At 37.0% G+C, this 11293-nt stretch overlaps 1 protein-coding gene across 1 annotated transcript in view; it reads left to right on the top strand.

The window, feature by feature from the left end:
* The first annotated feature begins 957 nt into the window (after positions 1–957).
* LOC137982641 (activating signal cointegrator 1 complex subunit 2-like) overlaps positions 958–11293 on the top strand; it is a 17471-nt gene continuing 7135 nt past the window's right edge. The window contains exons 1-8 of the mRNA XM_068829768.1: positions 958–1080; positions 2846–2938; positions 3643–3810; positions 5283–5341; positions 5665–5776; positions 6613–6776; positions 7592–8026; positions 10117–10191. Coding sequence (XP_068685869.1) covers positions 1066–1080; positions 2846–2938; positions 3643–3810; positions 5283–5341; positions 5665–5776; positions 6613–6776; positions 7592–8026; positions 10117–10191 — 1121 coding nt within the window. The 5' untranslated portion in view covers positions 958–1065. The remainder of the gene's footprint in view (positions 1081–2845; positions 2939–3642; positions 3811–5282; positions 5342–5664; positions 5777–6612; positions 6777–7591; positions 8027–10116; positions 10192–11293) is intronic.

The following is an 11293-nucleotide window of genomic DNA, read 5'->3' as shown; positions in this document are numbered from 1 at the left end:
GCACAGGCATGAGAAGAGGCAACATGTGCAGACTCATTGCTGTTTATTGTGGTCTTTTATCCCGACCAAAAAAAATAATGATCCATGAGTTCACATATGTTACTTTTGTGCACGCTTGCACTGGGAGTGTAAAACCGGCCCATAAGCACATATAGTTGTCTAAACAATCATGGCTCATCTCTGACTCTTTCAGAAAATCAGAAAACGTCAGCTTTGGCCATTCCAAAAGGTTTAAATTTTAACTTGTTCCTGTCCCATCACTTCTCCAATGCCCTGTTAAATCACCTTGTGAATTTAACAACATAATTCCACAAGTAAATTTCCGGAAGTGTCTAGATACCCGGCAGCCGGGAAGTGTTTCCAAAAAACTAGATACCTAGCAGTCAGAAATTTTGACCAATTTTGTCCAAATAGCGCTGATAAACGGTTAGCTTTCAACACTTGAAAGCTAACCGTTTTAAAATGGGTTCTCAGACTTAAATACTGTTTATCAGCGCTATTTGAAATGGGTTCTTAGACTTAAATACTGTTCATCAGCGCTAATTGGAGAAAATTGGTCAAAATTTCTGACTGCCGGGTATCTAGTTTTTTAAAAACACTTCCCGGCTGCCGGGTATCTAGACACTTCCTAAATTTCCTGTGTTTATCAGAACACCGAAAAACCTAGTCAAGGTTTTCAAGTCTGGAACTCGACGTCTAGCCCAAAAAGAGATACAGGAAATAAGCCAGCGTGTTCTTCGACTCACAACAATAAGCGAAAAATATTTTTTAGGTGTTCCAATGCCTAAAAAATGGCTAAGATGATAGAATTGGACAGACAACATCACCTACCATGTTCTCTACTCAAAGCAAACTTGAAAGAGAACGAGACTCACACATGTGATACAAATAATGACTGGAGGGGGATCAATGTATTGTTTAACATTGCAATAGGACAATCCCCATAAAAAGAAAACTGCTGACATTGCGTATTGTGGATTCAAACATGGCTGGAGGGATAGGGAAGTCTGGTAGCATTGATGAATTTTGCAGAAATTTGAATGCCTGAGAACGAAGCTTGAAAAGATGTCTGGTAAAAAGGTGAGGTTATGATTTTTTTAATGCGTGCGTAGAAAATGTTCGTGTTAATAAAGGGTCTTTCTTGATTATAGAGATAAAAAACTCACTGCTAAAAAATGCAAATACACTTGCCCAGCTAGACAGTGTCGTTCTCAATTTTCCAGAAAACGTCCTTCTCGTTCTTTTCCTATTTTCGTTTATGTGACGTCTTTTTCATTTCTGTTGCCTGTGTATATGACATTTCAGCAGGTCTGGGTTGTTTAAAATGGATACCATGTGTAATTCATTTAATCGTTTCGTTTTGCAAAAAAAAAAATAATAATAAAATAATAATAATAATAATAATAATAATAATAATGATGATGATGATGATAAAGTAGTGATTTGCCATTTGAAATTAAAGGTTGAGACAATTTGTAGCTTTTTAGTGAGCACTTTGCTTTTTAATTTGAAAAACAGTTCTTTCAGATTACATATGACGTCTCTCCTAAGGAGCATTTCAGGGCGGCCATTGAAACAGAACTAATAATAGAGACAAGCCCAGCCAAGGGTTTAAACTGGAGACTATCCAGAACAACTCCAGCTTGCGTTCAGAACTGGAGTTGAACACGGGAATAGTGCATGTGTTACACCATAACTACTTGGTCTGGTGCTGTCTCCTGTCTAGGCATTCTGGACAAGCTTGAACCTTGATACAATCAAACTGGAATAGTCTAATGTCAGGCTGTCTCCTGTGATACCATAAAGCCGTGGAATCTCAATTTAATAGGCCATTTTACAGTTGTTTGCTCAGCGACATAGCCTATGAATGGCTGCGAGGGTGCCGGTGACCTTGCATTGATACAGCCCCCACTGCTTTTATCATGCAAATTGTGTTGTTGTAATTCTAATTAGTCCGTATTAACATTACAAAAGCACGGAGGTTTGTATCAAAACAGGGTCACAGGCAGCCTCGCTTCCATTCGTAGGCCAGGTAACTTAGCTACAACTGTAAAATGGTCTATTATCCTTATGGTTAGGAAATTCTTGACCTACTGGTACTTTTTAGTAAAGTCTGTGGATAAGAACCTTAATACAAGAAAACCTGGTCTAACAAACTAAAATTTTCCAGAACCTTGGCGCATCGTTAATTAAGGTTCCACTTAACTGACAACAGTTTTTAAAAAGATGTTTGATCACCAGCATCCATACACTCAAAGGTTTTGTTGGCAATTTATTTATTTTAATGTAGCTTTTGCTTTGTAAAAAAAAAGTCTCAGTTACGAGCCTAGGAAGGCCTATCAGGCCGTCGCTTATCTCCGGTTTCCGTCGCATGAAGCGACTAGGAGTATTTTTACTCTCCCCTGGATGGGATGCTAGTCCATCGCAGGGTTACCCCCAGCATTTTTGCCGGTACCCATTTATACACTTGGGTGGAGAGAGGCACCGTGAGAGTAAAGTGTCTTGCCCAAGAACACAACGCAATGTCCCCGGCCAGGACCCCAACCTGGACCACTCAATCCGGAGTCGAGCACTCTAACCATGAGGCCACCGCGCCTCCCACTCCCTCTTCAACTTAGATTAAGGGTGCTCTACACAGAGAGGTTTTTCTCTGTGTACTCCGGTTTTCTCCCTCTCCTAAAAAACCAACCTACGATTTGAAATGTGATGAGTTTATTTCACTTCATTTCTGTACAATGTCCCCAATAAAAGTTCTATCATTCACAAATCCGCAATTGCACTCCTAAAATCAACAAGTTTTTTAAAAAATTTTTCTCAAGGAGTTTTTGTGGCAACTTGTTTATAGAAAGACAAAGAAACTGCCTTTGTCCCATTGGACTTGCGTGTGAGAAAGGAAGTTAATCCAGTGACAAAAATCACAGAAGAAATTCCAGAGTTGGTGAGTGATTTGTCGAGTATGATCAAACAGTATAGACTCCAGGTCCCTGTTGTTTGGAGGTTGGATAGCACTATCCACTGGATAACTCAATAATTGGTTTTGCTAGTGTTTATCTGCTTGATCATGGTCATATACATATAGCGTTATCCACCATTCAACCGAGCAAAGAACGGTTCTGTCATTATTATTATTTTTTTGTTGTTTGTTCCTTTTATGAACCCTTTGATAATCTCCATGTGAAATTCTTATATTCTTTTTGTGTGGCCAGAATGTCAGATGTGCAAGTTTAACATCATTTGAATTGTAATGTCTGTGGCGTCATTTATATTGTTTTGTAATCTACAACCACAACTCAGTAACTTCTTGACCATTTACCATGACTCAGCTGGCATCTTTATAAAAAATTATTTTGAAAATACTTTAAATTTACTTTCATGACTCCATGTGCAGAATATTTGTCTTAAACGATTGTAACTTGAAATTCAATGAACGGACCCCATGCATAACCACCTCAACTAACTTTTTAATTTCTTGTCAAATTGGGGAAAAACTCTCAAGCATTAACATGAATTCAGGAAAAAACTTTTTCAATTCATATGCCTTTAATTAAGGGTAGCAGGATAAATAAAGCCGCAAACATTCTTTGAGGCATTGCTCCATCAGTTGATAAATAAGTAGTCGTGTTTTTTCTCTCAAAATAACAGGATCCTGTGTGGGTTGAAGATGTAGAATTTGTCACCTATATCCCTCTCCCTCAGTCTGCCTCTAATCTGGATCATGCTGGGGTTGAAGAGTGGAAAGAAAGAATGGTGTTCATAAATGAGGATATGAAATGGCTCTTGAGTCTTCCACACAACAGATTCTGGTGTCAGGTATTTAGTTTGTACAATATAATGTAATATTATTGTAATTCCGGGTGACTCTATTTGACATTCTATTTATTCCATCAGCGTGCATTGTCTACAAGGTGGTAAATGGCAATTGAGATGGATATTGCCTTCAGCTAGTTGGCTACAACCAATCTGACATCCAACAAGTGCAAATAGATACGTGTAACTGTTTCAATTCAAGTTTGTCTAAAGCAATGAGTTTCCATATAATGTCATTGGTACAGTAGATGAGTTGATGTCACTGAGATTGAATGTGCCAACCAGAACCCAAGAAATGCAATATCTGAGATTAAAACAATCATAATAATTTACTGTGTGTGGGTCTACTGTCATTTGTACAGGTCTGAGCTTTGCCTGCTCTTCTGAATGTGTTGAACACCTCTGGTTGATCATTTTTTACTTGTTCCTTAGGCCTGGTTCCTACTAGTCCCACTACTAACATAAGGATCGCAATCATATATGCCACTTCTGAAAATACCATAATACTCTTTGCTTGTGCCCCCAAATTTTGCAGAACAAGGCTGTTGCCTAACAGGAGCCCGGTAGCCTGGGGCTCCCAAAGAATAGCTCTGGGCTCCTTAATTTTTCACAGCAACACCTTTCACTTCATATGTTGGGCTCCTAAGTTCTCAGCGTTTAGCTCTGAGGGCCCCTTTAAAATTTTCTTAGGCAGCAGCCTTGCAGAAGCATTGTTTTTGTTTTCTCTTAGGACCATTGTAAGTCCCAGGAGAAACTGAAAACAATGCTTATGCAAAATTTTGGGGAGACAAACAAAGAGTATCATGGTATTTTCAAAAGTGGCTTATTCATAAGAAGCATTATGTCCCTTATGTCTGGGTGGAACACCTAAAAATATAATCATGTAGGAGAGCTTATGTTTGACATAATCATAAGAAAATGAGACTGTTTTCTTATGATTATGGTTACGTCTGTGATTAAGATTTATATCACTTGTGCCATGGTCATAGTGGGAACATCATAACATAACCTTGTGTCATAACAAGGAAGCCGTGTATGGTGATTCCAGCTAATGAAAATCTAGAAGTATGTTTGTATGGCAGCCATTTTGAAAGGACGGTACACAAAATAAACCAATGTAAAGCTGCTGCTGCAAGACAAGATTTGACGTACACTTTGCCACTAGATCATAAGAAGCTCATGTTTATGATTGTGATTATGATTATGACCCTTGTGTCACTAGTGGGAACCAAGCCTTAGTATCTATCCTTCCAGTCCATCTTTGACTGTCAAAAAATGTTTGAAAAGAAAAATTAAGGATAAAAATGTTATCTAACATTTCAACAACCTCATGTCAAATAGTGACTTTTGACTAACACATTGTAGTTGTTTCCTTTTCCTCCTGTCTAGTGCTGCACATTGAATTGCACCCGTTGCTATTGATTTTTTGGGTCAAAAAGCAAACAGTGCATTTTGCTTTCTGTGTTCCCTTACAGGTGATATTTGATAGCAGTTTACAGGCATGTCTGGATAGCTATCTCAGCTATGCTCCAAGGTACACAAGTGTAAAAATAAACGTTTTTTAATCCTGCTATGTAAATAACTAATATTACCAAATATAGATTTACATGTAATTTATTTATCAACCAGGAGCCGGTTGCTCGAAGCCTGGTTAGCGCTAACCGTTGGTTAAGAGGTACCAAAACCTATAGGTTTCCTTGTTATTTAACGCTGGTTAGCGCCAACCATGCTTCGAGCAACCCAGGCCTGGTTTATCTGCTATAGATCTATTCAGGTTTTAGCCTGGATATTTTTTGGAGTTTCAGATTTAACTGAATTGGTTTTGGGGGGGCATTGCTGCCTTGTTCTCTCCCACAGAAAGTTTGATGCATCATCTGTCCTTCCTCCTGAATTGGTTGCTCTGAATGAAAATGTACACAAAAGAGTTTTCATGACATACCTGAGGATGTCAACCCACAAGGAATCCAAGGTAAGGATTTTTCAAACAATCATTCTTATTATTATAACATTCATATTAAAAAATGGTTGACCAGATGAACATTCCTTTTCAAATTATTTCTTGAACATTGCCCACTCTTCTAAACCAGGAGAGTTTTAGGAAAACATTTGCTGATGTTATTTGCTGTATGTGTTGGTACTCTTACTGAAAAAAATAGGAATTAGTAAGGCTGGTGTAGTAGGGAGAGCACTCATCTTCCTTCAATGTGTCCAAGGGTCAATTCCTAGACTCCATGTGATGTGGATAATTTTGAGTTTTTCAAATGATCCGTTCCCTACTCTGTCCTTTGAGCTTTTTCTGAAGGTGTACTGGTTTTCCTCTCACATCAATGTAATATTTCTTTAATTTGATGTGATTTGGCTTAATTTGCAGTTTACCCATTCATTATACAGAGTAAAGATGATGATGATTATTATTATTTAATAATAATAATAATATTATTATTATTATTATTATTATTATTATTATTATTATTATTAGAAGACAATGTGAAATATTTTATATTTGACAGTTATTATACATGTAAGTATTCTAAAAATGATATGAGGGTGAAACAAGGAGATATATTTCTTTCATAATGATGGCCAAATCCGCGTAAAATTTTTTTTTTCTGTTGTAATGCTGATAATCTTTCTAGCCTTGCTCACAATGACCAAATTTCAAAGAATTTTTGTTTCAAAATGAGGGCAGTAGTCTGCACAAAGTATGTCTAATTAACATAAAATGCAAGACAATGTATCATAAAGGCAGTCACCATTTATGAAAGTGGTTTAAATATGAGATCATCCAAACTTTCCTTCTTGCAGGAAGATTTCATCACACCAAGCACATTTGGAGACATTTTGTATGAGAACTTTCTCTTTGATATTCCAAAAATTATGGACATCTGTGCACTGTATGGGGGAGAGGACAGTACCAACACACCACTGCTTAGTAAAATGCTGGAAAATATATTCTCCAAACAACCAAAGTAAGAATGTTGAACATTAGTTTTCCATGCTGCCTGTATATTTTACATAGCTTCTGAAGTGTTAATAAAGAGACTTCAGATTGGTGGAAAAAAAAAAATCTTAGCAGTATACCTCTTTTTTTTTTGGGGGGGGGAGTGGTAGGGGACTTAGTCATAGATACTAAAGTTTAAATTAAACAAACAAAACAATATGCAGCAACATTCAGTAATGTGTGGAATAAGAAAATTAGGCTGGTAAGATGCTATTGTTATTCTACTTTCAGGAGGGGAATATTGCACCAGGTATGACGACCCCACTGCCCACAAAATGAGCCAATCATGGGTTGCATTCTATCTGGGAGATAATATTAGTTCATTATTAGTGAATAAATTATGGATAAAGAAAAAACAAAAGAAACGTCATATTTATCAATGGCTCTTTCAAGTTTCTCTTGATTTGTGTTCTCCAACGAAGTCATAACAAAACTTCTTTTTCATGATTTTATTATAACAAACAAAGCCAGCTATCTATTTTGTATTTATACACTGAAGATTTTAATTAAAGGAAGTGACCTGTGCTATGACTGGTTTGTTCTAAGCACAAGATAAATGTAGTTGGACAGACATTCCTTCATATTCCGCTAATGGAACTTTTAAGTAATAAGTCTGCACTATTCCACGCCAGTGACTTTGAGCTGCTGTTCACAGATAACCTAGATTTCATCAACAGGGCTGCAAAGACTGTAAGATAAAAGTTATTACTGCCATTGGTGCATCTCTAATTTAAGTTATCAAACTTAAGTCTGTTTTTTAGGAAAACTTGGCTTATTTTTCAGATATTATGATGATCTTAATATAACAATCCCAACCATATTTCAAACATTAGAGGACATTTTGACAAGATGTGGAATTAAGCCAAAAACAGAGGACTCAGCAAATTACCCTAAGAAAATTAGTGATGTAAAGAATGGACCAAGAACAAGTCTATCTTTCAAAGAGCTGGAAGACATTGCTCTATATTTGAGTGATACATCCTACACTTTACAAGCTTTCATGAGAACATTTCCCAAGGTCTGTTATTGCTTTCACTGTCAAGATTTTATACAACAAATTGCCTTCTTCTATGAAGCCATTGTTCCATATTTTGGACAGCATTTAGTGGACATTGAGTCAAGGATATTAAAGGAGAAATGGAAACATGCCAAGACGACTCTCGTTAAACTTTGCCATGTGATCTTCAATGCTTGCTGCTTTGAGCCCATAAATAGCAAGTAAGTTTTGCAATTTTGAGTATTTATCATAAAGACAAAGAATTTTTAATTTTTGTTTTTTTGAGATTGAGAATTGATCCAAAAGGTCTAGATAGCAGCAACAATATAGATAGTCGTATAGACATAACAACTTTCTTTAATTTTCCAGCATGTACGGTACATCTGTCATCTTCAGTGTTACATATTTTGAAATCGCGTTGAATTTAAAGCGTGTGCGATCTTACAAAGTTTGTTACATTGCGTTGTCAACATTGCTTACTAAAACAAAACAAAACAAAAACAAAAATTTAAATGAGTAACGCTTCGTTCTTTTCAGGGAGAGAGTCAGGTTGATGTGTTTCACCTGCTGATTGAGATCGGGCTTCTCCCATTTTATAAACATGGATTCCTAAGCTTCGGATGTACTGTTGAACATGTCTGGAAAATTAAAGAAAGTTGTTATGTTTATACGACTATCTAGATTGAGAATTATGATTAATTAATATCTTCATTCATTAACCCATTGACTCCTGGGGGTTTCCTGGCTGGTTTACGCATCAAAGGGTTGATCAGGCTTAAAACTCCCTGCGCAAATGCTGCGCAAAGGTGGACAGGGACTGTTTGATCTATGAGATGCTGTACATAAGGACAATGCAACCCAAACTTAAATCTTAATCACATTCTGTCTGTGCATAACTCTATAAAATATTGTGACGATATATTTTCTACTTAAACCTAAACTTTAATATTTGCACACCCCTATTATGTTGTGGTCCAATTTTTTTCTTGATTTAACATTTTTCAAATCAGTGCAATTTGTATTTTTCTGTGTTTAATATTCATTATGATAATTTGAAACAAAGGAAAAATCAAAACTAATATTAAAATGAACCATAACTTACCAGTGGTATATTATAATTTAGTATCACCCAACTAGTGGACTAAGGCAAATCCTGCATTTTGATTGGCTACGCTACTAGATGACTATTAGTAATAGTCCTCGAGTATTGAAAAGCATGATGCTTTCTTTCGTTTTATTCTGGCCAAATAAAATTAATATTTCTTCAACTTGCATTTGCTAACTTTATTATTGCCTTTTCTGTCCGACTAGTTGGGTGAGACCAAAACAATTAGACCCTTCGCCCTCAAGGGCCACGGGTCAATAGCCCATTCAGCTTCGCCTCATGGGCTGTTGACCCGTAGCCCTTGTGGGCAAAGGGTCTAATTGTTAAATATCTCATCAACGAAGTAATTACCGTAAATCAGCTTGATAATGATGACTTGTACGTGTAGTCTTTGAAATGTCTCTCAACAAGTTTGCCATCACTGATTTTCATTCTTAAATGTTTCACCAAACCTTGTGATTACCATCTCCTTTACAAAATTGCGAGGCTGCCACCAATTTACATTTTAGTCCTAGCAGTATGCAGGACATGTCACCTAAACCTACAATGGCCCATTGGCCTAGTTCACACTTAAGTGGTAGTACATGTATATTAAAGCTACATGTAGTAGTAATTATTGGAAGGTCATGATTTTTTGTGAGTAATAAATGTCTTGACTTTGATTTTGTTGGTGAAAGACAATCTCTTAAACATAAGCTGACAATCTAAACCAACACCACTCATTCAACCAGCTGCCTCTTTCCAGTTGAATTTTTTTTCATTTTCTTTCTACACACAGTCCTACAAACTTCAAGCTACCAAATCATGCTTTTTCTGCTCTCCCCATTGATTTTGTCAGCTACTTGTGCCACTCTACTCTGCTTTGCTCCACTCTACTGCTCTGCACTTTACCAGTACTTCACCCCACCCCACTGTGCTCTGCTATACCTCATCCTACCAACCCTTCACCATACCCTTCCAATTTCACCATACCCTTCTATTCCCTTCCCTATGTTACTTTACTATACTTTCCACTTCTTTCATCTCCTTCACCCAAGCCCAGTGTACTCTACTGTACTCCATCCTAGGCTACAGTACCAACCTCACCCTATATACCCTACCTACTTTCCTGCCCCACACCCACTGTGTGGGACACACTGTCCCCTACTCTACTTTTCCCCACCCCACCCTATTTAACCTAACTTTTGTAATATTTATTTTTATCAGTTCCAGTGAAGATGAAGTTCAAACTTGTGTAGAAAACCTTTTGCAAGTATTAACATCAATTCTCTCAGAAAAAAGGTAATTCTGTGCACAATAGTTTTGCAGTGCAGCATTTTAGGAAAATCAAAATGTGAAGCAAAAATTGATTTGATATGCAAACAGTGAATATCTCAAAAAATGCAACATTTTTTTCATCTCATCTCTTTAAACTGCATATCACCTCAACAAACTTTTCCACTTTACTTATTCTCCAAAATGGTCCCAAATACATTATGTTGTTTTTAGAACCTTTTGATTGAAATTTCACTTTTTATTGGCTTTGAAAGACAGGAAGAGTGGTCATACTTTGATCCATAATGAAGCAAAGAAGGAAAATGGGTTTGATACCTGGTTGACATCACAGAATGCTTTGCATTGAGTTAGTTCTTTGACAACAGCGATGCAAATTAATTTGTGACATCAACCGGGTATAGAGCCCATTCCCCTTCATTGCTTGCTTATGGGTGACCACGTTTTCAAAGCCAATAAAAAAGTGAAATTTCCATCAAAAGGTTCTAAAAGCAACACAATGTATTTAGGATGATTTCAGAGAATAAATTAAGTGGAAAAGTGTGTTGATGTGATAGGCACTTTAACCCTTTCACTCCTGTGGGGTTCCCCATTGATGAGTAAAATCGTCTGGCGTTAGACAGAGTAACCCTAACTTAGCCCTTCTTAGTGTCACTCTTGGGAGTGAAAGGGTTAATATTATGGACACTCATCTGTCTATAACCTTTTGGCCTTTAAAGGGTTCACCACTGATAAGTAAGACCATCTCGTGTTACACAGAGTAAAATCTATGGGTGGCCCTCTTGGGAGGCAGAGTGTTGATTGGATGTCAATGCTGTTAACCCTTTCTCCCCTAATGGGTCCCTGCTGAGAAGTAAAATTGTCTTGCATTACAGAGAGTAAAATCTACAAGTGTCACACTTAGCAGGTAAAGGGCTTGGCAGGCACCTTGTTTCGATGGATTTCTTTTACATGTAGTTCTTCGTGCAACTGTAACTGAATTCTTTGTTGAATTTAGAAAACGTTTTGTTATAACTACATAGACAAACAAATAAGGGCCTCAATACAGTGCTGGTACCAGCAATATTTAAAGGAGAACTCAATTAGTTTTGGTAGCACTTGTCCACGGATA

The sequence above is a fragment of the Montipora foliosa genome, chromosome 13 (assembly GCF_036669935.1).
Source record: "Montipora foliosa isolate CH-2021 chromosome 13, ASM3666993v2, whole genome shotgun sequence".
NCBI lineage: Eukaryota > Metazoa > Cnidaria > Anthozoa > Scleractinia > Acroporidae > Montipora > Montipora foliosa.
This window is presented reverse-complemented; position numbering and strand designations above follow the sequence as displayed.